This window comes from Malurus melanocephalus, unplaced genomic scaffold, assembly GCF_030028575.1.
Source record: "Malurus melanocephalus ecotype Western Australia unplaced genomic scaffold, MMel_1.1 scaffold_8, whole genome shotgun sequence".
In the NCBI taxonomy this organism is placed as follows: domain Eukaryota; kingdom Metazoa; phylum Chordata; class Aves; order Passeriformes; family Maluridae; genus Malurus; species Malurus melanocephalus.
The window spans coordinates 1,539,829-1,567,497 of NW_026623240.1; the positions used below are offsets into that span (position 1 = coordinate 1,539,829).

General features: G+C 37.6%; 1 protein-coding gene across 7 annotated transcripts in view; it reads left to right on the top strand.

The window, feature by feature from the left end:
- Positions 1-25,466, top strand: part of ARHGAP29 (Rho GTPase activating protein 29) — a 47,763-nt gene extending 22,297 nt beyond the window's left edge. Inside the window, exons 1-21 of one of the 7 annotated variants that reach the window (XM_057373635.1) lie at positions 3,141-3,449; positions 5,412-5,508; positions 5,853-5,925; positions 9,770-9,830; positions 10,332-10,469; positions 10,754-10,818; positions 11,287-11,397; positions 11,503-11,583; positions 11,873-12,061; positions 12,303-12,440; positions 13,680-13,870; positions 15,680-15,846; positions 16,381-16,509; positions 16,678-16,776; positions 18,295-18,458; positions 18,707-18,895; positions 19,041-19,178; positions 20,172-20,404; positions 21,172-21,478; positions 21,645-21,756; positions 22,688-25,465. In XM_057373635.1, the coding sequence (XP_057229618.1) occupies positions 5,869-5,925; positions 9,770-9,830; positions 10,332-10,469; positions 10,754-10,818; positions 11,287-11,397; positions 11,503-11,583; positions 11,873-12,061; positions 12,303-12,440; positions 13,680-13,870; positions 15,680-15,846; positions 16,381-16,509; positions 16,678-16,776; positions 18,295-18,458; positions 18,707-18,895; positions 19,041-19,178; positions 20,172-20,404; positions 21,172-21,478; positions 21,645-21,756; positions 22,688-23,589 (3,471 nt within the window). In that variant the 5' untranslated portion in view covers positions 3,141-3,449; positions 5,412-5,508; positions 5,853-5,868 and the 3' untranslated portion in view covers positions 23,590-25,465. Of the gene's footprint in view, positions 1-3,140; positions 3,450-5,411; positions 5,509-5,852; positions 5,926-9,769; positions 9,831-10,331; positions 10,470-10,753; positions 10,819-11,286; positions 11,398-11,502; positions 11,584-11,872; positions 12,062-12,302; positions 12,441-13,679; positions 13,871-15,679; positions 15,847-16,380; positions 16,510-16,677; positions 16,777-18,294; positions 18,459-18,706; positions 18,896-19,040; positions 19,179-20,171; positions 20,405-21,171; positions 21,479-21,644; positions 21,757-22,687 lie in introns of those variants that run through there. The other 6 variants (XM_057373592.1, XM_057373609.1, XM_057373617.1 and 3 more) reach the window with 6 other exon arrangements.
- The last annotated feature ends 2,203 nt before the right edge of the window (positions 25,467-27,669 follow it).

Here is a 27,669-nt window from a genome sequence, read left to right on the forward strand (position 1 = left end):
CATTAAAGATGATGGTCTCAGTCAGCACTGCCTCAATATTTGTAGCATTGATACAAACAAGAACTTTGATATGAAGGCTCACATAATGCCCATCTATGTTTGCTCAGACACGTATTGTGTTTGTCACACCTCTGGAGATGGAAATGGGGAGATTGAGGACTTGAGCTCTTTCTGACTGGTGCTTCAGTCCTGCTTCTCTAAGAACAGCAAAGCCTTTGCTGCATGAAAACGCTATCACCTCCCAACATAACCTGTGGTAAATGTCAAGGCGGTTTGCCTTTAGCACTTGTTTGGTTTTTACAGCTGATTTTTGTCTGAGGCTCATACTGCTCCAAGTTTATATTCAAACTGAAGTGTATGACTGCTGGCACTGAGAAAGYAGAAATAAAAATACAGCACATTGTGGTGAATTGTAAGCATATCAGACCTCAAGTTTGCTTACAGTGGCCTGTGACACATGCATTTACAGGTTTTCAGCTGTGGTTATTTCACTAGAGGTAATGTAGCTTTTGAATAAACAGGAAGCTACAAGAATGCGAGGAGCTGGTAAAACATATCCAGTATCCTTTTTCCTCTGTCTTCCCAGTCTTTGTTAATGTGGCATTATGAAAGGTTCATGTGACTCATCTGTTTCTTGTCATTGGAGGACAGAACTATAAAAAGATATGGAAGCGCTCTGTAGTCAGATTTATGAAGAAAATTAACTTGGCATGGGAAAATTCTGATGTTTATTTAGGAGAAGATGAAATAGAAGCTGGGATTTACACGTGATTCCACCCTGGTTTTGAATCTCAGTGTAACGTTAGGGTTTTAAATCTAATTTGTCTTTGGAACTTCATATAGGGTCAAACTGCTGTTTTAACAAACAAATGCCTTTTGCTCTTCATTAAATCAGTTACAATAACTTTGGAGTCTTAGTTACTTTGTCTTTTGAAGTATTCTCATAACTATGGCAAATTGCATTGTGCTTGAAACATAATGTCCTGTGCAGATAGACTATCCCCTTTTGATTACTGCAAGTGTGAATATTTTGAAGGCTAACAAAAATTAGAGTGCTTGTGACCCTTTTTCAAGCCTTGGCCMTTTCTCAGGATCTTCAAAGGGAATGATATGAATGTGCTTGTGGTTCTGCTTTGGATATCTAATGCTTTTGCTTTCAGATTGAAGGAAAAACTAGCTGTTAACATGTTATCTGAATCTTGCTACAGAAAGTCATGCTTGGCAGTACAGACTTCTGAGACTTGTACTATTTTGGGTTGAGGTTGAAGGRAAAGGACAAGGAGAAGATTGGGACATGACACATTTGATTTCTCTGGTTATGTCTTGGGCATGACATGGTGCACTGGATCTCTTTGGAGTCTACTACTTATAYATGCCTGCTTGAGTGCTTCATGAAGAATGTCTTTTAAATGACGCCTCACTTGATGTGGAAAARCTAAGATTTACTGAAGCATCTTGCTTGGAACCTGTTTAGACTCCTGTTACTGTAAGTCTCTTCCCATCTGGAATAGCACCGTATTCAGTTTTTATTTTTCCACTTGGTGCCTTTAAGTAGTTGATGGCCYCTGAGTACATGGTACTCCGGATCCCATGCTGAATTCAACTTTGTACTCTTCTTTTGCTTTTAATTACGCTCTTTGACTTAATGACTAGAATCAGCATGGATTCCTGATAAAACTGAAAATCACTTGTATAATTTTTCTATGTAGGCATAGGTTTTTTTGTAGTAGTTCCGCATCAAAAAGAAATACCTCAAACAACATGAAGTCATTTCAGTTTTGTTGGTGTATCTGTGCTGCACATTCAGATYAAAATGTATTATAGAAGGAGTAGGAGACAGTTCCTTGAAATTGTCTCATTGGCATCCAGCTCTAATTGAGGAGGCTGCCAAACCTGGTAGTAAGTACAGGCTGGTGAAATTATATGGCACTAAGAACTAAAAATAGTACAGTGGGGCCTGTACTATATTTTTCTGCCTCCTTCCAGTCTCCATACTGTTGCACTTTACTTATGCTCCTCTCCCTATTTATTTCACACATTTTTGAAGAAAAGAGGTTATAACAAGAAATATTGCAACTCTTTGTTTGGGAGAGGGTGTGGTCTTTTGGTCTTTGTTGTGTTTTTTTGTTTGTTTGGGTAGTGGTTTTGTTTTTGAAATAGTTCTGAAAAGTTTTTGAAAGCATCAAAAGTTGTGAGTTTWAAGTTAAAATTGGTTGCAAAGGTATTCAGTTCCAAGAACTCAGCCAGTTTGCTTCTTATAAATCAACTAGTAAAATATGGATTGACAAGGTATTCCTGTCTAAAAATACAAATGGTGATGTTACCATATATAGCTATTAAGTGTGAGAAAATTGACCTGCAAAGAGCAAATTCTGCGAGCTTGGTGTAGTTGTGCCTTGTCCAGKCTCTGCAGACAGCTGGCAAGGAAGCTTTACTGCTGTCAGTCCTGCAGTGTACGGGCAGCGGGGTTGAGGCAGCGAATGAACTGGTGCAGACTCCAGCATGGCTGTGTCCCATGGGTTGTGTGCTTGTGAGCTAACTGGGAACTATCCAAGGATCACCTTTTAAAGGCCAGTTACCCTTTGGTCTTGACAGCTGTCAGCATTTTCTTCACAGTTTTAGAAGCATTGCTCAAATGTCCTCAGGCTGTRCTTCAGCTTCTGGGATTCTCACTTCCAAAACTTCCATGGCTGTTTTGGGCTCCCCAGCATTGTCTGTAATTGATTCCAAAAAGTTTTGATGGCATGACCCAAGAGCTGAAACTGCAGTGTAATGCAACATTTCTATGAGATTGCCAAACCCACCTCAATGTGAAGACAGCTTTGGAAATACAGATCCACTGTATGCTAGGTTTGCATTTTTGGTACTGGATTTGGATCTTAATATATCGCTGTCACATGATTTTTTTGAAGTTCATTATGTGTCATCTAAAGTCTTGCTTGTAAGAGTTGTCATGTTGTATACTTGCTTTGAAATCTGTAGAACTATAGATAGATAGCTGTCATTTCCAGACATGGCAAGATTACTATAGTTCATTGTTGTCAGTAGCTATTGTGTGCAGTCAGGATGTCCTGGGGAAAGAGAGTGCGTGGTTTAAAGTTGACGTTAAGTACATCAGCATTCCAGTGGTGGTAAGCCAGAAAAAAACTGGTGGTATTCTACTGAATTACTAAGAGATTAGACTAACCTGTTTTGGGAGAAGTGAAAAGAAGTAAATCTGAAAAATCTGAGATCTGTGATTTCTTTTGTGATGGATCCTGAAAAGAAAGGATTTCTCTGGCATATAAAGTGTAAAGTTTAACAAAACTCTTCCTGGAACAGGAAGGCAGAGTGAAACAGGCGGCATTTCTTTAGGGAAAGGCTTCTATATTAATGTCTTGTTAACTAAGGGAAAGAAGTGCTCTCTCTCTGAAGACACTGCTGCTAATGGATATACGAATGTTTCRGTGGTAAGTGCTTCGAATGCATAGAGAATTTTTGCTAATTCCTTCTAATTTTGAGACAGTTTGCATTTCATGCCAGCTCTTAAATGATTTTTCCAGTCATTAGTGGTTAGTAATCAATATGTCTCATTGTGACTGTTGTTTAATGATTTGGAATGCGAAGTTTAGATTTATATGCAGCATTATTTCTGGAAAGTTGAGGTTTTTAACTAACCTGAATTCTAAAAAGAAATCCACTGCTATTTACAAAGTTATTAAAAAAAATCTGTGGAGCTTTATTGAGTCTCATTTCAAACAAAGGTGCCAGAGGCATTTTTTAATGTAATTACAAAGTATAACAGAACGAAGAGGTCGGGAAGCTGTAATTTAGTAGTGAATTGTGTCAACAGAGACTGGTAATGTTTTTGTAATCTGTGGTAATTGTTTTTTGCTGTAGGCATATTACAATATTATTTTGTATCTGCAAATAATTGTAAAAATGGCCAATGAGAAGAATACATATTTTCTGTAGTGGCTTTGTGTAAAATAGTTCTTATAAAAATGTTGATCAAGTCGACATACTGTGTAAAAAAGGAATGGATTTAACTGTGTTACTTTGCTGGTTAAAACTTTTCCTTTCACAAAGGAAGTCTAATGGGGGAGCAGATTACTGTACTTTCTTTGTTTGTTACCCATTAGTATTTAGGCACCTGGCAGGAAGTTTGAATACTTTTTAAGATTAAAGCCTGTTAATTTGCTGAGAAAATTTGTATAGAATAGGCAACATTTTAACATTATTTTATGTTTGCTACTTCTACAAGTCATTGTATTCTGTTCTATTTGTATTTGATATGCAAGGAAAACAAATTAACCTTGTTAGATTTTGCAAAATATGCTAAGTGGGGTGAATACCTGGATGTATGTCATTGCTATATCTCTGAAATATATGTGATCGTGTGTGACTTAGACATCTATAGAACTAAGAATATTGGCATTGCTTTAAAAAAGTGAAAATTTAAAAAAATTGATAATGTGGAATTGTCATTTCTCACAATGTAACATTGGGAAAAACTTCCATTCAGAGGGTACAGCTTCAGTTTAAAGTGTATTCGACTTCTCTACACATCTCCTTGTCACCACTGATTAAGGAGATACGTTGGAAATAGACAAAAATGGTTGTGCTTTTTGTCTTCTTCTTTCTCCCTCCCCCTTCTTGTTTAGTAGTTAGTAGAAACTCTGGGTGAATCATTCTTCTTGTTTCTTTACTCCAGCTTGTCATGGAACCCTGCTAAAGGTGGTATTAAGTGCCTGAGTACTTGATCACCAATTTAAACCATCTAGTTTGTCCAGGAACAATYTTCTTCCTATTTTGAACCACCAACAGTTATGCTGATTTTCTTCTTTAACARGAAAAACATAATTTTGCCAGACTATAGAGTTAATAATGAAAGGGTTTTGCTGTGGACACCACCTTTTGATAGCTTTCTCCTTGCCTGAACTCCAGCCAGAAGTGTTGTGTTCTGCATTGCATAMGTTTGGGGGCATCCCCACAAACTACTGCTCCTGTTGGGAATTCTGAGTTTTCTRCTCAGAAAAGAAACAGCATTTCAAATATCTGATGGCATTTGTGAGCTGCTTTGTGGTGGTGGTGCTGCTGTGTGATTTGACTCTAGTTGGTAAATTACTGTTTTTGTCTTCCGTGCATTACCAGCATGTTTCCACACAAAGCTGCTCCTTAAGTGGAAAGATACAGGAAGTGAAAGAGTAATCTGATTTCATTGTGGGAAGCATCTGGATTGTGTTATTTTTTTTTTCTTTTAGTGTTTACTTTCTTACTAATCTTCTTTGAAACTGTGTTTTTCCCAATTATTCAGAAAAGCATAGTGCTGCATGTTCTGTAGGAGATTGTATAAAATTTGTCTCTAGGCCTAGTAAACTTGCTTGACTGACTCCACCTCTCACCCTTCGGTTTTCTTTTTTTTCTTTAAGCGGTGAACTTCAAAGAAGTTAATGAAGAAAACAAGAGAGAACTCTTCAGTGAAATATTTTCTTCTATTGAAACATTGGCATTCACCTTYGGATACGTGTAAGTTGAAATCCAGGAGTTTTTAAAGAGCTGAATCAAATTAAGACTCAACAATAACAAGAGCTTTAGTTTTCTTTTGGACRACTATTTTCTGATAAAGTAATTTAAATTAACTACATCTAGAACAATTTTACTGCTCTCAGTTTTTGTCAGTTTGAGTTTTTTCTTTGTAAGGAAATCTAGAATGGTATAGAAATTAAAAGGAATATAAGGCAACTGCTAAAAATGGTTTGCAGAACTTTTAAAGGATTTACTAACACTATCTGAATTTTTTAATTCAATSATATAAAGTTGCTTAGTGAGGTAAAGTAATGAAGTAACACAATTCTTTGTTTTTCTGGCAGTGTTTCAGATTTCCTTATGGGAGATGTAGACAATGGCTCGTCATTGGGACTTCCTGTATCTCGGAGAAGTCGGGTAGGCTAAACTCGTTCTCCTGGAGCATAGAATGATATCTGTTAAAGGAGACTTGCAGTTCCACTGAAACTCTGCATCAGGAGCCTGGGGCATGTGTAGTCATCTGAGTTTTAGAACAAGATTAAACCAAGGAAAAAAGTGTATTCAAAGTTTCAGCTACTTGAATGTATTCTCAATTCTAGATGATAGTGAGGACTCGACAGGGCTATTTGCTGTCATTGTTTTTGAGATTTTTAGATTGKTTAAGTGAAAATAAATACGAAAAAAAAAAGATACTTGAATGATTGCTTGCTGAAGTAGTTAGACTTAACCTGCTAAACCTAGAAACCAAAGGTTTAGTGGCCTAATTTTGGCTTTTGAAGACTAGTAAGACTAGTATTCATGACAAAATAACCTTTCTTCTTTCAGAGCCCAGTTTTTGCTGTAACTCTTTCWGCAACAATTGGCTAAAGAATTGTCAACTTATAGGTAGTCAAAGAAAAGCAGTAACATTTTAAACTTACCTTTAAACACTCTGAAAGTGTGATTGAAAAATTCTCAGTTCCTAATTCTGTTCTGAATTTTTGTTTATATAGAAGCAGACTTTCRGGTAAATTAAATAAAATTAGGAGTTACATGCAAGGAAGATACAATTGATAATTAGTGTGTATTGCAAGCTAAGCATTAGCAAGTAAAAAATGTTAGATTGTGCACTTTTTTAAAGGCTTTGTTGAAACATACTTAGCATTTCTTCAGACAGACTTGTGTCTAGCAATACCATGAAGCTACGTAGTCTTTTCAAATTTTCACTATGTTTGATAACCCATCTTTGTGTGTTGTCACACAAATTCTATTTCTGTAGCTGCTACAAAACTTGTCTTCATAAACAATATGGAGGAAAAGTAGGCTACTCAGAAAACTRGTTTCAACAAACTTGGAATTAAGTTGCTGATAAGAAGTATGAAATCAAAGAGCACAGAACCCAGCATCTCATGTAAATTGAGATTTGAGGAAGTACTAGTTCATCTAATTGGCTCTCCAGTAGAARGAAGGTGCTGAATTTGTCCACATTTTAATCTTGTAATGGTTTTGCATTGCAGAAATGCATCCCTGTGGAATGATATGGTCTTATATAATGTATTGTGAAGTGAATGATTGATTGTCTAAAAGATCGCTCTTCTGAATGTGGAGGTGGGGAAAGGCCAAAGGGAAGGTAGAATATAGTGAAATGAAGAAGGAATTCTATTCTAGATGCTTCAGAAGTTACCAGTTTATATTTAAAAGCTCATTTTTGTAGTGYCTCCTGCTTTTCCTAATGTGAAGGTGAACCATTTTAAATTTTGGATCAGGTAGGATAAGATAGTTCAGTTTCKTAGAAATCTGTCAGAAGTGCATTTTTATTTAGGCAAATACACATTTAAAAGGTGAAGCATTTCACTTTGATTTACAATTCAGAGAGCAAGTAGGAGGCCAGCCAGGAGTGGAGTGTTAAGAGGAGTTAAATGCTAAATATTTAATAGCTGTATTAACTTTTCCTGTTGTTGTGTTTGTTCAGTGGTTGATCATAGCAGCTAGCTGTATTTTAAACAGAGCATAACATTTTGGTAGAACTTAACATGTAAATACTTTGGGGGTTGATTAAGGAGTAATATTTTAATTGCCTCTTTAGTTAAGGACCTGCCTAATTAAGCTGATGAGGATAGCTCCAATGAGAGGGGTGGGCAGCACTGATCTTGCTTCTCTTGACTGCAGGGGAGTCTACGTTCTTTACTTAAGGCATTCCACTTGGAAGCTTAAGTTAAATGATATGTATACCCCCTCTTAGCAGAAGCAGTTGTTCTCATTTTAGCTCTTGTAGTTCAACCAGATGTACAAGGTGGAAGCAAAGATATTTTTAATTAAAAACAAAAGCRTTTTAAAATATAATGAAAAAGATGAGACAGACATGCCTGACCTTTCATTACTCAACAAGCTATTTGAATGTTATTTGATGCTGTGTGCATCTGAAAGCATAATAATGGAGAAGGATAAAATTTTCAAAATGTGTGAAGAGATTTGCCTRTATCAGGGTGAGAGTCTTGGGTAATGAGGGAAAAAAAGATAGAAGAGACTGGTTGAAGCTGGAAGTTAAATCTCTCCAGAAGTCAGGCTTTTAAGTCTAGCTAGGACTACTGGGATGAGTCACTGGTTGCTTAAGGGGGCAAGCTGTACAGATCAAGTTCAGATAATAAGTTGTAGAACATAGGTAAAAATATTTGTTCATGTTTGCTTCTAAAACGTGGTATTACGTATTTGCAGTGGGGTGAATGTGAAAGAATGAGTGACCTTTGATTAGCTGCCCTAACTAGTGTGCCTGATTGATTTACTGGAAAGGAGTGAACAGTTTTCAGTACTGCAATGATTTAGGTCTTACAGAAAAGGAAATAATTTTCAAGATCAGAACTTATAAGTGCCTCAAATTATTATAAAGTATGGAGGTTTTCTTATTGTTATTTTTTCTTCCCTAACAACTTTAAAATCTACTTGAAGACAGTAATATTTTATATAAAATCTAAACTAAATCTAGGAATGCTGAGGCTTTCTSTGGAACTGAGTATTGATCCATTGCTAAATTAATATTTTTGGATTTTTAAACAGTTTAGCTGGGGACAGCTTTGGATAGATTTCCCATCTCTTCTGGAAAAGCCTTTCCATTTTGTTGACACTGTCTTGTATTAGACAACCACTGTAATAATATTCCACTTTCTTAGGAAGCACACACATCTTTAGGCTATGGTCTCATTCTGTTTGATGTCATTGATGATTAATACCTTGCATGTTTTGGTCTATAGAAAAGCTGCYTTTGCTGTGAAGTAAACAATGATTCTTGAGGGATTTTGTTGTGATTTATGATCAGTTTTCATTTACATTAAAAAACTCCAACAAACCAAAACTACTTTTATCACTGATAACTGTGCTCAATTTTAGTGTGTRTTTAAAAATAAACCAGTGCCAAAGTCTAAATGGAAACAAGCTGTTCTTGCAAAGCTTAAGGGCATTTTGCTGCTATTTCTTAGCTATTGCTTAGCCTTTCTTTCTGCTTTGTGCTTCAAAGTTTACAAAATTAGTTTATCCATTTAAAATTATGTAGGATTTGATGTGTCTTTGTTTTGGTTTGGCTTTTAAGGGGGTAGTGGTTATTAAGTTATCTTTTTATTCATTTAGATTTGTTGAGGAGTCAGGACTTCAGCATAGTCTTACAAATAATTCAACATGCACAGCTAAAGGGGTAGCAAAATGTAGTGTGAGGACAAAGGTAAGGATGACATGATGTGCTAAATTCCTTTTATTATTGGATTACATTCTGTTAGGTTATACTGATTGTCAGGGCTTCATTAACAAGTGTTACTGGTTAGCTGTTGTGCCTACAGTGCACCATCTGCAAGTAATTTAGGAAAAATCCTAAATTTATTCCCTTGAGGAAGAAATATAGGATTGTAATGGCTTGTAGAATGATGTCTGTTATATGTATCTGACATTAGGTCTGTGTGAAATGGTTTTGAAGGGATAGGTAGGGATTTAAGAAAAGCTGGAGCTCACTTAATTGTTAAACAAATTTGGTTGATATTTAACTCTTCCATCACAGACTTTCAAGATTGTTGATGTAAAGATATCTAATGATTTCTTGCTATTTATTATGTCTCATTTGACAGCAGTGGGAGTGTAAAAGATGCTGTGCCTACATGAGAGGGATTTATGGTGCAGTTTGCTTTATCTCCTCTATCTGCAAGAAAATAAAGAGCAGATAATGCCATTTATATTTGCAYTTCAGTTTCAGCCTTTTAGTTTCCTTTGCTAACTTAATGTTTTGTTTCTTGTACACCAGTCTTTTGAGAATCTTTCCGTGGAGTCTGGGGGTTCACTGCATGAAAGGGATGATATTCAAGGTAGGTCATTCATTTGGCATCGAAAATCAACACCGTCTTGTGTCTGTGGGCTTTTTTCTTTTAAAAATGTTTTAAGTAAGTTGCTTGGTCACTTCTTTGCAACTATGCTGCCATTACAACTTCACTGTAAAAAAAAGAAAAGCTATTGCAAAGGTTTTATTCTTTTTAAAGTAATCAACCCAGGTTGCTTTTTTTGTGGGGGTGGGGAGGGCAAAGAACTAAGGCCTGAAGCACCTTCTGTGTGTTGTCATAGGATTGGTGTTTTGTTGGGTCACTTTCTTGAAGAAAGTTATGTTGACCATATGACTGCTCCAGATAAAATACTATGACCCTTTAATTTCTTCTAAAACCTCTGTCAGTCCTGTTTAGAGTCAACTAGCATTAAAGACCAACTCAAGATCAGAGCTGCTTAAGCATTCACAGTTGGCTAATACTGGCTTTGCTCTCAGTGTGTGGTCATGTCTAAAAATCACTTCTTTGTGTTGGATGCTTTATTTGCAGGACATCTTCGAGCAGAGGAGGTTGATAGCATGCTCCTAAGAAATGACAGTGGAATTGAGTCGGCTYTGTCCTATGCTAAAGCATGGTCAAAATATACCAAGGATGTAGTCGCATGGGTAGAAAAAAAGCTTAGCTTGGGTGAGTGGCTCTTTCTGGCATTTAATCAGCTTTGTCATGATGAAATTAAATCTGTTGTCAGGCCTCTGTGCTGCAGACTGTCAATAATGTGATTTCTAAATTAGTAGCTGTTCCACTGAAGTGGACAGAGCTATCATGCATTTCCTATAATTAAGGGCCTGTAACAAAGTGAAGGTGGTTCCCTCTGTAGTCTGTTTGTTAAAGGAAGGCTGTAAAAAGCATTTAGCATGTGTTATAACTGTTGTGTTATAATGTAAACAGTAACTGTGCAATTTTTTTAACAGAAGTGGAATGTGCTAAAAACTTAGCAAAAATGGCTGAAACGGCTAAAGCTGTTGTTGGACACCAGGTGAGTACATCTTAAGGGCTTTTTCTTGGTCTTAAATCTGTATTGGATGACTTGCCCAAAAGTAAAACTCTGATGATGTTGAGAAATGGATTTTTAAGCTGATGCAGAATTGATTTATACCATAAAGCATAAGCAGTTAAAAGATCTGCATTTTACATCTTTCCATTTGTTAGGGAAAATTGGATATATAATTCTCTTTTTGTTGAATATGCGTATTAGTTTCCACAAGATTCTYTTTTCTGTCCAGTATCTTGTATCCTTTGTGATTTGGACTTGTAGACTTTTTTTCCTAGTAAAATGAATTGCAGATGAGAAATCAATTTTCTACATTCATATCTTACATTCATACCTATTTTAGTACATACCTTTCTAAATTTAATTGAAAATCTAGTTCAGTTATACAGACATTTAGAATGTCATTATACCTATGTCTTACCTAGAACATTAACGTGTTTTGTGTAATTTTAGGATTATATGCCATTCCAATCAATATTCGTTAATGCTTTTCAAAATGATATTGAGAACAGTCAACTTTGGCAGCAAACAGCTGCTGCTCTCCAGTCAAACAAATTTGTGCAGGTAAGCTTAAAGAAAATGACAAAAATATCATTTTATAGAATATTTAAAAGAACCAACTTCCAGCCTATATGCCTTTAATGTACTCCATTAATATTTTCTATCTAGCCTCTTCTGGGAAGGAAAAATGAGTTGGATAGACAAAGGAAAGATATCAAGGAACTTTGGCAGCGAGAACAGAAAAAAATGGTTGGTAATTTTTTCATATCTATCAGTTCAGTCTAGAATTCTTCTAGAAAGGATGAAACTTTCAAACTATGCTGTTACATACTTCAATTCACCCTAGTCTCTAGGGTTTGTTGAAAGTAGATGTAACCATCAATTTCATGACAATCTGGTTTTTGTAAGAGGCTGTCTTTAAATGGCTAAGTACTTTATACTGCAGCATACCAACTGTGCATAAGTATCTTTAAACACCACATTAAATAACTGAAAAATTAATATCGTTCAGTCTTCTGCTTTTTCTTTTCTTCTGCAGCAAGAGCTGGAAGCTGCTCTAAGGAAAGCCAAGCTGCTGTATACACAGCGTCAAGATGAGTATGAAAAGGCAAAATCCTGTACTGCTCGTGCTGAGGAGGAACATCTTAGCTCAAGTGGAAGCTCTGTGAAAGATTTCAGCAAGCAACTGGAAAAAAAACGAAGGCTGGAAGAGGAAGCTCTTCAAAAGGTAAGGAGGTTTTGTTCCTTGCTTTTAAAGTTAAATGTATACTGGTTTTACTCATGCTTTTCCAGTGGGGGCTATTTGAGTAAGAGTTCGGTTCACAATTTTAATTTCAATCATGCTATGCTCTTTTGGGTTTTTATCTGAAAAGAGAATCTAAAGTACAAGCATATTGAGTGGAGTTTTTTCTTGTGTCTAGTATCAAGGCCTGTGGTCCATCAACTCTTTACAATTGTGTTTTCTTTAGGCTGAAGAAGCCAATGAACACTATAAAGCAAGCATGGCAGAGGTTGAAGAAAAAAGAAATTATTTGGAAAGTTTTAAAAGTGATGTTTTAACACAGCTTCGGGAGCTTATTTACCAGTGTGATCTTACTCTTAAAGCTGTAAGCATGGTTTTTAAAATACATCTTGCACAGATATATAAATACTGTTAAAACTAAGAGAAAGCCCCATAAGCCCCACTTTAAAAGGACAGATGTCAAGCCAGTAGAAAAAGAAGAACTTTTAATCTATTTGTGTTCTCTTTCTGGTAGGAGTTAAAAGGAAGTGCGGRGGAGTTACACGTCTTTAACATTTCTGGATGTTTCATGAGCTRTTGCCTTGCTGACTACACAATCCTTATAAAATACCTTTTAAAAATTTTGATGACAGTAGTGTTCCTCCGTTGCTTAAGAGTACAGCTTTCTTTGCTTTGATTAGTGCATTAACAAAGCCATTTGGATCAAGCCCAAAATGGACATTAACACACTTAAGCCTTAAGGGCTATCTCAGTTACTGCAGGATTCATTGTGTCTAGTTGAATGCACTAATTTATTGTGTGCAAATGTGGTCAAAATGCATATTGCATGCACAATTTTTTAAAACGTTTTTGAAGCTTAAGAGCACATTACGCCGAGAGATGTTTGGTCATTTTGCTTGTTTAGWTGTGACAATGACAATTTAATGCTGGGGCAGGAAGTGAAAATAAAACATCAGACACAACTCTGCTCCACAAGCAGCCCCAAAACCAACCCAATAAGAACAGTAGAAACCACAGTCAGACTTGTCAGTTCAAGTATATTTGAATTGTAAACTACTTTGCAATCTGAAAGCTGACAAAGCAGTTATGTAGTGTCCCCCTTTTCTGGTCTCTGGCACATGATCATATTATTTAGAAGTGTTATGTAATTTAATGAAGAAAATATTCAGTTGATCTGTCTGTTGGGACAGAGTTTTGTCCATTTCATGTTTCAAGACAATACAGAGCTCATCTGGGTTTGGAATTCCAACTACTTCATCATTGTAGTGATGACCCATATTCCCTCCAGAAGATGAAAAAACCTTTTTGACAGCAAAACCCCTTGCTGTTTATCTTGATCAACCCAGAGTGAGAAGCAATTGGAATTGCTTTTGCTACTGGGAGGATTCAATAACCCAGAGAGAAGAGAAATACTTCTATCTGTATTACAGGCAGTCGACTTCCAGGAGACTTATGCAAAGTAACACATTATTAGTTTCTTGAAATTATCTAGTCTTATTGTTCAAATAATCCTCTGTTAGGGTATTAATGTGGGTTGAGCAAAGAGTAAGTGAAATATTTAGTAAATTACCTACAAATAATGAAAATCGTTTTCTCCCAACAGGCAACAGTTAACCTGTTCCAGCTGCAGCATGCTCAGGTTGTATCTCTTCCAGTTAACTGCCAGTCCCTCTGTGAGAGTGCCAAACTCTATGACCCTGGTCAGCAGTATTCAGAGTTTGTGAAAAGCTTGCCAAAGGATGGTGTTCCTGTTGAATCAGGTTGTTTTGAAACCCAGAGTTCCCAGGTTGATGGGTAAGTGCCAAAGTACAAGTGGCATTTGCTTGGTTTAGAATGGAACACTAGGCACATGTTTTTAACAATAAAAGAATGTTTTTGGAGGAACTAAAGGAATCCTGGTGTTTTACCATGCTTTACTATTCTGTTTTTATCTCATCTTTTACATGGTAGATTATATATATTGTTGACATTAAAACCTGCCTCTGAACTCTAAAGCTGAATGTCATTTCAGGCAATAAGACTTGCTAAAACAGTGACAATTGTTGTGCAAGACTTGACTTGTTGCGGTTTAAATGTAGATACTGGTTAATACAAAAATTGTAAATTTTGGCTTGGTAGTGTTATGAGGCAAGTAGTACTTGATAATCAGTTTATAAAGTCTGAAGAGGTAGTCTTCCTCTTCTACAAGCCTTGCTGCTACACTGAGTAGCTTCTTTCATACTGTTTACATTTGGCAACTTTTTGGCAGGAAGTGTTGCTCGATTTCTATCTCATGCTATGTGCCTAAAAAAAGCTCAGAGTCCATTTGTAGGGGCATGTTGTAACTTAATTATTTTTYTCCAACCTGTATGAAATGGAAATTTTTAGTGTTAAACTATGAAAGAAACAGCTAATGTGGAAGTAAAGACTTCAAGACAAAGACAGCTCCTTGTGTCAGCATGCCAAATGCTTTTCCACCTTTAATTTGTTGTAAAATAGTAATCTTGGCACTAAAGCACCAGAATATCCATTTCAATCTGTGCGTTTCACAGTTCTACAGGAAAGCGTCGTCATCGTTTTTCAAAAGGAAACTAAATACAAAAAACCAAATGCTTGAGTCAGACTTCTACCAACAAAAGGCAGGAAACTCAAAGTTAAAGCTGAGATTCTTAATTCTTGTCTGTAAATTTCCTGCCTTTTAAGACTAGTTTAGGCTATACTCATAAACTTTGACTTAGGGGGATTTAACTGTGTAGCTCCCTGAGAAACTGATGAGCATGAAATTTCAAATTCTTTGTGTGCTCTCCCAGATATTTACTRCTTGACATTTATAGGAGGGTGTTTTTTCTTCTCCTCTCTCGCCACCTTTTGTTTTCTTTGTCACGGCCTTGTGATTCTTCGTGTACTTGATCATTTTTATTGTATGAGTCTGCATTAATTTAAGGGACAGTAGCTTGATCAAATGCAAATTTTAATGCTTTTCAGTCTCTATTTCCCTTGAACTTGATGTGGTAGAGCTGATTAAGGAACAGCTTCCTGACTACTAAACTTGGCCAGCGGGCCATTTTGTCCCCAGGGTGCTTCAGCGTTTTACATTAAATACTCTTAACAGAATTCTGTCCATGCCATGAGAGTGAGTTTTCAAAATGGGATTGACTCTGGCAGCTTCAATACATTTTGTGTGCATTTAAAAAGCAGAGCATGTGAACACCTGTATATTTATAAGGTGGATGGTCCTGATGGCTGGGCAGAGAATCTTTTGGATGGGAAAGCATAACCATGGAATGCAATGGCTTTTGAATTATTCTGATCTTCAGATGAACAGATGGGCTGTTTTTCAAAGTCTGCAAGATACTGTTCATTATACTGTGAAGAGATGTGGAAAAGCTGATTCTCTTTGGGTAGAGAGAAAACATTAAGGAAATCTCACATATTTCATTGAAAATAAATGGCCACCCTTCTATTTATATTTTTAATTTTGGTCTTCAAGGATGACATGTCAGAAATGTATGTTCAGGAACAGTAATTAAATTAGCATTTTTAATGCCCAGGGATTAAAAAATGCATTGCTTTTCATTCAGTTCTGTCTTATTCATTCTTTAAATCACTTTCTTCTTTTTGAAGGGTTTTTAATAAGCAATCAACAAACAGCATCCATACATCCCATGGTAACTTATCTCAGTGTTCAGGAGATTTTCCTGCTCAGACCTTAGATGATGTGGGAAGCCCTATTTATCACCGTTCACAAAAGGTTAGAGAGAAGAGATCTTCCAGCAACACAGATATTCAAGGTAGTTCTGTATTTCTTCTGGAGCTCAGTCCCTAATTAAAAAAAAAAAAAAAAAAAAAAAAATTAATATTTAAAAAAAAAGCTTGATGTCTCAGAAATGTAGCACTGAAGGGTTAAAAATGTATTCTAAAGTTCAAAGCCTATGAAACATGTACTTGAGCATAATAAGGATAAATGGAAAACTGCCTGTATGCATACCTAGATTCTTTGACAAGAAATCACAAACAGCTAGTACTGTCAAGCTCAGTRGACTAAACTATTTCAATTAACTTTAGCAATTGAAAAATCCATTAGTTCTGTAAATTCTATGTTAACTGCAGATCTTCTGCAAAAGCACAATTTTYGAGTTTCTGAATTAATTTTCTTAGCTCCTGAAGCTCTTACCCCATGCCTTGGGGTTTTTTCACTATGTTGCATGTTCATGTAACTTGTGCAGTATTTTCCTMTTTTGAATATAGTCATAGTTAGTCTTCATTTAAAAAAAAAGTTAATTTTGTCCTTGGCATTTGGAATTAACAGACTTTCTTTTCAAAAGCAGTGCGAGGGCCACCACCGTTCAGGTCCTGGTCAGTTGGCAACCAGAGTGGAGGAATGTGCAGTGATTCTGAAAGTGCAGGGGGAAGCAGTGAGTCACGATCCATGGATTCTCCATCTGCCAGCCCAGGTACAGCTACACTCACTGCTATACTAATCTGAAGTCTTTTTTCTGCACTGTTTTCCATTTGTGGGGAMGTCATTGTTAAATAAGCAAGTTTTGAGCAGAGCATGTAATGAAAAGTTAACGGGTGGAACTGATGCATACAGCTTCCTGAAAATTTTTCTCATCTGCCAGGGGATTTTAAAAGACGACTTCCCCGAACACCTTCCACKGGGACTATGTCATCTGCAGATGATCTTGATGAAAGAGAGCCACCATCTCCTTCAGACTGTGGTAATGTTGTTTCCATACCTGAAGTCCTCAGAATGTGCTTTTTGTTACAGTGTGTGGCTTTTCTTTTTGATGTGCTTAAGGAAAGTACTCTAACAAGGTGTGATTGCCAGCAGCATTGCTTTTCAATGCAGTATGCATCCACTTGAGGTTGAGAGCTAAATAACATCAGGTCATTTTAATGAAGTGGTACAGAATTGTCTTTATATGTTTAAGTTACTGTGTGGGCAACCATAGAACATTTCTAGTGTCTTCACCCTCTTGAGGTAAAGCAAATGATCCACTAACCATTTCTTCCAGACATTTACATTTAAATGCAAATGCAGTGCAGGCACTGAGTTATGTAAGATCACTTCTAAACTTTGATGTGAAATGCACAAATACACAGAGTTAAGTGGCAAATTGGAAAAAGTCTATCTAAATGTTTAGGGCTAATACCTGAGGGGTAATTACCCTTTTCAACTAAGATAAGTGAGTTCAGTAATGTCTGTCCCAGGTTTGACCAGGCCATTTCTAATTTTCAAATGAATTTTGACTGTACAACGACTATGTTGCCACAGGCATTGAAATCTGAATAACTGGATTATCAGAAATCGTTCTATGCTATGTCTACAGTACTTRCAAACTAATTTTTAAATATTTGTAGCTCAAAAAAGCCCTTAGGAAGTTCTTTACTTAGTCCTTATTTCCTAAACGTATACTTTACCTTCTAGGAATCAATCTGTGATAAACATCATTAATTCAGATGTAGACTGAAAGCATGGGAGTGTGTTAATGAAAGCAAGCTTTCACTTGGAGTGGTATTGTTTAATTAATACTTGAGCATTTACAAAGCTTTCTGGGCAATTAACTGCATGTGCTGATTTTAAGTTATCTGTAAAACAAAGGGGTTTGGTTCACAGAGCTGTTGATAGCATTTTAAGTAAATTGATTGAACAAAAATGGACACAAAAAAGACCAGTTGCTATTCTTTTTTAGTTTTAGAAGGCTCTAGAAAATATTTTGATGTTGTTAGAGTAAACTGACAGTCAGTGATTTTTGTCAATTTATTTTTATTTTATGTGGCTTCTGCCATGAGTGTGTGTTAATTCTTCCTTGCTGCAAAATATTCTAAGTCYTTCAGAAACACTACAGGCCAAAACAAGCCATCTTTCATCCTCTACTACAGGATTTTGAAATGCATAAATTAAACTTTCGTGAATTGTTGCCTGACATGCAGGCAGTTGGAATTAAATGTGCTAGTATTTTCATGTTGCTACAATAGAGGAGAAAATTGAATACTTAAAAATGCAAAAATGATTGTTTGATTCCCCTTTTGCATAAGATTGCTTGATAGTTAATGTCTCTATTTTGTGAACTGTAACATAGTTTTGCCTTCTTGTGATTGAAATGTTTTTTGATTATTTTGATAGTTGCCATTACTTACAGACTTCTGTTGTGCAGCACAATTCTAAGAAACAAGAATAACTACCATTGCAATAGTTGATATTAAAATGAGTATAACAGAGAAATTCTCTTCAGGTTTAAACGATCTCACATCTGAAACTGCAAATTCTCCAGGACCTTTTAGAAATGCTAATATGTCCAAAGCAGCACAAACACACAAACTACGGAAGCTGAGAGCTCCATCTAAATGCAGAGAATGTGACTGCTTAGTGGTATTTCATGGAGCTGAATGTGAGGAGGTAAGTTGAAAATTAGTTTAAATTCCTCCTTGGGATTAATGTGAAATTGGCAGTTTTGGAAAATGGAATTATGTTTCTAAATAAAAACTAGAATTTGTGGCTCGTATAATCACTGTGAACTTAAAGCAGAGGCACAACATCCTAACAAATCTTGCCTTTTGCTCACATATGGGTTGCAAACAACAGAGGTATTTCTTATGATACCAGATTGTATCAAACCATGTGCTTTTTTGTTTCTTCCCCTGTAGTGTTCACTCGCATGCCATAAAAAATGTTTAGAGACTTTAGCTATTCAATGTGGGCACAAAAAACTTCATGGAAGGCTTCACTTATTTGGAGTAGAATTTGCCCAAGCTGCTAAAAATGTTCCTGATGGCATTCCTTTCATCATCAAAAAGTGTACATCAGAAATTGAAAGCAGAGCACTGAATGTCAAGGTATGCTCAACTTTGTTCATGTTTAAGTTTCAGACAAAATCTTAAAAAATTCTCTTAAGATTTTAATGCGGTACTGTCAATATAATCTGTGTTTTAAAATTTCCTTTCAAACTGATATAGAGTCGTGCTGGTCTTTTAATTTCAGGGCATCTATCGTGTGAATGGAGCCAAATCAAGAGTTGAAAAGCTTTGTCAAGCTTTTGAAAATGGAAAGGATTTGGTTGAGCTTTCAGAACTCTATGCTCATGATATCAGCAATGTTCTCAAGCTGTATCTCCGCCAGGTAGGAATTGAGAGGTCAGATGAAAAATCGAAGTGCTGTGGTATATTTCTTCAATACAACAAAAAAACCCACCCCTTTTTAGCAGTCCTACAGTAACAGATTAAACCAGTGCCTCGTATAACTGCAGTGGCTTTTTTATTTACACATGCAGCCTGTGACAAGAGCAGAGAAAGCTGTTGGGATTACAGTAYGTATTCCACATGGATATTATGGCTCTTTTTAGTACCATATGCAGAAAAAGCTTTTGTTTGTCTGCTCATAGCAGAATTTAATTTCTGCGACCTTTCTGATTAGTGAATTTGCSTGTCTTAGTGGAGTTTAAACAATTCCCATGTTCTTGCCTCTTCATGCAGGCAGATGATGATCTATTGCTTTTAATATCTGCTAAAAAAATTTCATTAAAGACTCACAGTGGTCATGATGTGTTCATTATGGAAGGATTACCCATCTTTTTCTTCTAAAATAGAGCTTTAAAGCTTCGTGATTGAATTTTCTAAAACAGTTTGAATATGTATGAATGATGCTGGGGTGTTGGCCAGTGAAATTATGGACTCACTCTGAAAACCTCTTCACCCTRAAAGGAATAATCCTTAGTTGCATGGTCCTGTCCTCTTCACCCCACTGGCTGTCAGAGATGAGCATTCCAATCCTATGATCATCACCACTAAGTAATTTTGAAAAAAAAACTTTTCCTTGGAGTCTTGTTTTCTTCTTGAAATCTTCTTATTTCAGTGATGTATTGATAAATGCTCAGTCCTGAAGCTATTGTAGGAAAGGGTTAGCAAAAGATTCCTGGAAAAAGGTGTAGGAAGGAGTATTTTAGTTAGCTGGGAYTGGTTTTGAAAAATTTGGGGATTGACCTAATGAACAAGGATGAAATAATGTCATCATCCAAGAAAAGATGCTAGACCAGAAAAAGTTGAATAAAAACAGGAAGGAAGCAAGTTAAAATTCAGGTTTAAGTATGTTTCTGAAATGTTTGTATTTCTTCAGCTTCCAGAGCCCTTGATTTTGTTTCGGCTCTACAATGAGTTCATTGGACTTGCAAAAGAAAGCCAGAACTCCAGTGAGGAGTCAGATGCTAAGCAAACTAGCCCCAAAGTAAAGACAAGGCAGTCAGTCTGTATTGAACTGAATCGGATCATCCTTAAAATTAAAGATCTTCTGAAACAACTGCCTGTACCAAACTATAACACKCTTCAGTACCTTATTGGGCACCTTCACAGGTAAGAAAATACTTTAGAAGCAAACTGATGTTGAAAACTTAACTGCTCCATGCTGCATGCTAGGTACAACAAATCTGTTGTACCTTTTTGATGACTGTAGAGGAAGAAGTCACAGGTACCTTTAAAGACACATTTCTGTTGCTGGGGTTTTTTCCATGTAATGAATTTTCAAGTGAGAAAAGAATAGAAAAGGGAAATAAAGCAGAAAAARTGTTGGCCTCCATTATTCTTGATTCTTTGCTAGCATTGGGGTCAGTAGTAATTAGTGTCACATGCAGGTATCTAAATATTATTTAAATTGTGGTGTAACAAAGATAGGTCAGTGATCTGGTGGCTATTAWYAGAAAGTTGAAACTTGTATCATGTRTCTTAATAACCATTCTTCAGTCATATTTCACTTCCTTGTCCTCCAAATGCTGGTTTGTATGATGATGTACTAAACTTATGACTACAATAAAAATGGGTAATATGGGGCTATATCTGTATTACTACTTACACACCCTTTCCCCCAGCCCTAGAAAGACCAAATAGCCTTAACAAATAGGACAGAAAAGCATCCTGTGTGGGAAGTCCAAGCCACTGTTAAATGTGGTCTGCACTGAAGGTTCTGCCTGCCTAGCAAACCCACTTTCAGTTTTTTATTGTCTTATCCTCTTTAGACAGATATTTTAATATTTTAATGTCAAAAGTATTTCTGAAGTAATAAACCTCTCTAACTCTTGGGAGTTTCTTTTGGTTTTTTGGTTTTTTTTCCCTTCTTTATGCAGAGTTACAGAACAGTCTGATGAAAATAAAATGTCAGCCAGCAACCTTGGCATAATCTTTGGCCCAACTCTGATCAGACCACGTCAAACTGATGCTACAGTTTCTTTGTCATCACTTGTGGACTACCCTTGTCAGGCCCGGGTCGTGGAGCTGCTCATAACTTACTATGAAAAGATATTTGATGTTTCACTGAAACCACTTCTGAACACTTCTCATGCTGAAGAAACAGCTGTTACAGTCAGAGCTGCTTTATCAGCGGATGAGAGGGAGCCACAGCAGCAGAGGAAATCATTTGTTGCTGTAAAGGAAGTGAGTGATTCTTCTGGTGCTGCCATAATGTTACCTATGCCATTGTAATTTCTGTTTAAATGCTGCAGCATTGCAGAGTATATTTCTAATGAATTTTTGTGGGATTTTTGATAAGGAGTGCCTTTACTCCTGAGTTCTTATTTACTTCTGCTCTGACTTTTGTTAGCAGGGTATTCAAATAGCTCCAAGTGAAAGCAGAGCTTCAGAAACAGCTGCWCTCTTTTTGGAATTGAAGAATAACAAGAATGCAAAAGAAGAAGCAGATGCATCTGTAACTGGTTAGTATGGCATTAACTCTGGGCAGGGGTGAATAAGGAGTCCTGGATGCATTAGATTATAGTGCATGTAGCTCTGCAATGCAGACAGAAGCAAGTGATGAAACCTGCTCATCACTGCTTTATATACTGTATATTTTTGTAAGAACAGAGAATTAAATCTTTCTAGAGGATTTTTAAAAACTTGTGTTTATGGAATTGGAGCTTAAAGTATTTGGTAAGAGAATATAACAGTGACTTGGTTTCTGCCTTTTATTAGAAAAAAAGGCAAGCAAAACAAAGCCATAATTATGTGGACTCTGGATTTCTGARATTCATTACAGTGCTGTAGACAAATACCCAGCAATTTATGTATTTTGACCACTGTCTTCCCCCAAAATATATATCATTGCCACTCACTGGAACAAAACCAGAAGAGTAATTCTCTGACAGAATCATCAGAGCATTTTGGATATCAATATTTCTGCTCAAAACCCAGCAGTTTTGCTAATTGTAACTCTAAAGTTTTTCCCCATGCTACCACAGTGGTTTGTTTTAATGTAGGTATGATTTCATGTACTTCATTTAGGAGTAACTGTACATAATCCCTTTTAATTACACTGATTTTCATCTGATGTTACCAGTTCAGTCATGTCCCATACATCAACAGTGCAACATCCTGAATCATACTAAAACTGAAAATACTCAGGGATGGCAAAGCACCATCCAAAAGAGTGAAGTGTCTCTTGGTCTCTTTTCTCTTTGATTACAGCTGTACAATATGTGTTTTAGCTATTGAAATGCTAACATTTGGATATTCCTAGTATGTATACAAGCTATCCCTAAAAGCTGTTCACCCATTAAAATACTGGCTCCCAAGGGGTCATTATAGGCTTGCTGAGTTCTCTTTATATTTGGTGCAAAGATCCAATCACATCTGTTTGTGTGTTTCTAGGTGATGCTGTGAGTCCAACTTCAGAGAAAGACAATGATCCATTCACTTCTCTAGGTGAAAACCCTTGTAAAACTAACTTAATTCCTGTAAAACCTAACCGTCASATTGCCAAAGTTCCACTGCGGGCTCCAAGGACAAAACCAGCTTCTCGCCCTGTGAGCCTGCCTGTAGACCGAATACTTCATCCATGTGTTTTGAATGAAAGAAATTCAAGAAATGCAGGAGCAGTAAGTTCAGAGAAGTTGGGCAGAAGCCCTACTATTGAAGAAGTCTCCGAGGTGAAGGCACTCCCTGCTGTTGATCCCGGCCTCAGACTTCCTTGTTGTGACACTCAGATGCTGCGAAAAGCTTGGGACAAGCAGTACAAACAGTATGATATCACTGCAAGGACAGCAATGATTGTCACTAATGTTCCCCAGGAGAACCGAGCACTTGAGAGTGGAACTGCAAGTGCTTTATCATCATCGTCAAGCAGCCTTGGTAGCAATTCAGCTAATGCCATTCTTCCTAATAAGCCATGCTCTGCTGTTGGGTCAGGAAGGACAGCAGCAGAAGAGAATGGTCCTGATGTTAATCCTCTTGCTGCCTTTAGGGCACCAAGAACGTTGCAACCACCCCCAGGGACATTTTATAAACCACCCTCTAACAAATCAAAAGAAAATGGAGATGGTTCTTCTGCTAAAGCTTGTGCACCAGCCAGTGCTAGCTCTGTCCTCCACCAGGATAATACTGTGAAACTGGCTAGGAGCTCTGCACTTCCATCAGATGATGCTGAACAAAACACAAATGAACAAAAAGCTAGCTCAGAGGATATTCACCCCACAGATCTGAAGCCTGCTTACCATAGACTGAGACCAAAAAGGATCCAAGAACTGGAACACAGGGAAGCTCATTTCGTATAGGGTGCAAATTCCTCTTGGACTATATGCAATTTGTTGATGTTGCCAGTGGAGGCTTCCCTTTGCCTCTATCCTTTGCCTTCCCTTGAGAATCCCACTTTTGTGCCATACTGGAGTTATTTTTATATAATGCAGCATTTTAAAAATGGGGGGAGGCCTGGGGAACTGTGAATCAAGTCAAACTTTTTGTAGTTCAGTAGCTTTCAATAAAGATATAATACATTCCCAATGTAAACACAGGTAATKATCTCACTGAATACGACACTGAGCTTCATTTCATTGTGTGGAATGGAGTGCTTATTCATAGAGAAAGTTATTTTTCTTAATAGATGTTATAATAAAAATGGAAGGTTTAATGTTCACTGTCTAAGCATAAACCAAAGCTTGTGCTTTGCTCTGTAAAAGCATTTGTTCATTTTTCTCTGTGCAATTAAAGCTTTGCTCTTGAACAGGCTTGCATACTGGCCAGCATGGCCACAATTATGTATCATATGTGTATATTTTAGGCAGACATGGTTATCTGTTGCCAGTTTTCTATKTTGTCACTTTAATTATTTTTTTTTTGTACAGCAAGGATGCACTTACTGAGTTTTAGTATTCAGAAGCAGCAATCAATTCACATCTGGTGTCCTGTATAACTTAGTGAGTGGGCCAAATGTGCACAGCCTGTTTCATTTGGGTGCCCTTCTGGAGACACTGAGTTGCTGTGGTGCTGTCTTTCCCAGGTGAATGAAAAGGCAGTGATTTGCTTGCTATAGATCAGTTTCACCACTTAACCTGGTGTAACTGTAATAAAGCTTTGAGCTTTGTTTCTGAGTTCCAGTGAAACAGCTGAAAATAACCAAAAATCAGCATTAGTAGGTGCATCTAATGGTTTTCACTTTGTATTAAATGGTTTTTATGTGTACACTGTGTTATATTTGCTTTAAAATATATTAACGTGTTAACATTTCAGTGACTCTATGGCTTCTATATCTGGATTTCTTCTAACTTATTAAAATACAGATGTTTGGCCTTTGCAATAGTATAGTACTCTCCTGCATCTGTCTCCTGGGGCTTGGGGGTGGCACACTTTTCTTAATAGRATTACAATTAGCATGACCCTTTCTTGCACACTCTGGAGTACAGTTCTTTTGGCATGGTACTTTCTACTGCTGTAAGCACCCCCCTGACTCTCAAAGAGTGGCAAAAAATCACTTTTCTGTTTCTGCAACATGAAATACCTTGGACTTTGTTACTTCATACATTTGCCACTCTTCCCAGAACACCCCAGATAAAATCCCACACTTGGGTGGACATAATCTGATTTTAATTTCCAGAACTCAAAATGCTGAGCTCCCAAATTCCTTGTTGCATTTCCACAGAAGCAGGGCTTGCATTCTTGTTAAAGGCCATCACTGTCTGGTTCTGGCCATACTGGGGCTGTTTCTTCGGGGAGCTGCCTTTTACTACAGAAAAGCAGAAGGTCCCAGATGCTGCTCTCTGCCCCAACTGGTGTTGTGAGTTGCATAATAAAATATGCAGAAAGGTTTCTCARCATAGATGGGAACTGGTTCTACTTTGACAGTGAAGGACTGGACTATATATACCCCATACAACTGGTTAATGAATCATTTAAGACAGCGTGATAAAATTTCATAGCACAGTTGTGAAAGGATCTGTATTGATTAGGACCACGTGACAGCAAAATAATTTGTGAATTACCATTAAATTTATTGTCTCACTATATTTAAGTGTTTTAGCATGTGTACCATTGGATATGGTAATGGCTTCAGAAATTAATTGCTTGGATTAAGAATTTCTTAATTTAATAAAGCTGTTCACCCCGTATCAGGCGCAATCTCTARTACTCCCCAGAGCAGGCTCCTGAGATGGAGAATTACAGCAGTGAATACTAACCTGTGAGAAATAAACGTTTCTTAATCAAGCCATCATACCAGTTACTGCTGGCTGTTGCCCTGCTCCTTTTTATGTAACATCTGCTTCCCTATTTTGCTAGTACGAAAGGTTTCTGCTCTTTTAAAGGTGCTWCGGCTCTCTGCTGTTTTTCCCACAGCCCCGCAGGTGCCTGTGTGTGGGGTGGAGCAGGTGTTTTACAAACTCACCTTATTTCACGGAAAATAGCAATTTCAAAGGATGATTTACATATAGGCTTTATAATGCCTTCGACTGTTTTTATGTAATACAAGCGAAGTAGCAAGGGCACGTCTTTGGAAATGGAAACCTTTGAAGCCTACGTAAGAGTTATGACCCTGCTAGCCAGAGTGGCGGCAGCGCACGRGGGAGTGAGGGGTGGGCCGTGCGGTTCTTCCTTCCGGAGCCTTGCCACCAGCCCGGGGCGGCCTCCGGGCAGGCAAGGAGGCAGCGCCTTCAGGGCCACTCTGGGACTTGTTCGTTTGTAAATTTTCGTAAAGATTTGCACGATGGCGTCACGGCCGTGTTGTGTTGGGGCCGTACGCCGCGGCCCCACCCGCCCCGTGAGGGAGCCGGGGGTGGCGGCTGCCCGAGGGGGCGTGAGGAGCTCGGCCGCGGCAGTCGAGCCATAGGATTAGTGGAAAAGACTGGTTTCCTTTTGAACTGGAAATGTTTCGAATGGCCCCTGTTGTTTCTTTCGGTTCAGATGAAGATTTYCCACGGTCTTGCTTTGGAATGGCTTCACTCCGAGGGCACTGCAGCAGTCCTACCCACCTGCCTCAGGTGACAGGCTGTGGGTCACGCAAAGTGCTGGAACGCTGCAGCTTGAACTCTGGCGAGGAAACTCTTYACTGCCAGATTTGTTTGGTAATTGCATTTTCTGAAGTCGTAATGCAGTGCCTCATCCCTCTTAAAGCTTTGCCACAGAACCGACTTTTATAAGTAGCTGACCTGATTAGTCATGACAGCTGTTTGTTTAGTAGGGCCCCTGATGCTACCAGAACTACSCTTCTGAAACCATGATTTCAAATACAGGGTTTGTTGGGATCTGAGGAAATACATTCAGAAATCTCAATATCCTAGAACAGATTTGATTTTGTTCATGCTGGGAGGATTTTTATTCAGGAGTTCTTAAACTCACAGATTGAGCTGTTCTGTATCAAGCCRGGGATTAAAACAATCTCCTTACAATTGAGCACTGTTATTCTGCGAGTGCTAACTACATCTAAGATATGTGTTTCTTTGCTGCCAAGCTGGACATTCCTTCAGAAACCTTTCTCTTTCAGCCGTGCTCACACATGAGGTAAGCTTTTGTGGTAAGTTTTCAAGGGTTTTGTTGTTTCTGTGTAAGAAGTCTGCRTTTTGCTTGCATATCCATGAACTCTTTAGCTTCCATATAGCAGAGGCCTAATGGAGCTAATCTGAAAGCTGACACAAAAAGCTCTGCGAAGGCAGTGCACGTACGGTAATGTCGGTAACTTAGTTCAGAGTGTGTTTGTACTTTTTGAGTGACTTTTTACCACTGTGGCTCACCACACAGAGTCATSTCAGAGCACATAAACTTGGTTCTGTTTGGGTGAGACTAAACTGGAACGTGTGCTTCAGCACCATACCTGATGTGCTGCAGCTGCTAATTTGCATTCAGTCTGCGCCTGGAGCTCATCTGATATAACCCTTAGGCAACTAGAGCATGGGTCCTGGCTCCTCAGCACCTACTGTTTCACTATGGAGCTGCTCTTATTGAGCCATCCCACTTGTAAATGTATACAAAAACTTAATATGTCAGGAAAATGGAACARACCCAATGTTTCAACTCTCCATTAGCAAAGGAGTGGGGGAGGGGGAGGAAGGGACAGGGAATAGCTGATATTTRCAAATGGTGTTATTTAGAATATTCATGGAAATAAGTGTCACARGAAGATTCTTTGGAGACAACCCTTTCTGACTAAAATGTTTCATCTGCATGCCTCTTTATATTCATAGAGAGAGTGGAATTCTTTTTCTAATTTAGCAATCCAAGGGATCCTTGGAAAATGTTTCACTCACAGGTAGAAGAAGAAGCTATTCTAAATTTTCCAAAATGTCAAATGTTTGAGGAAGGAAAATCCTCACTCCTCAGCCCTTATGCAGCTGGATGACAGAACRGTGTCTGTATGGAATAAACCAAAT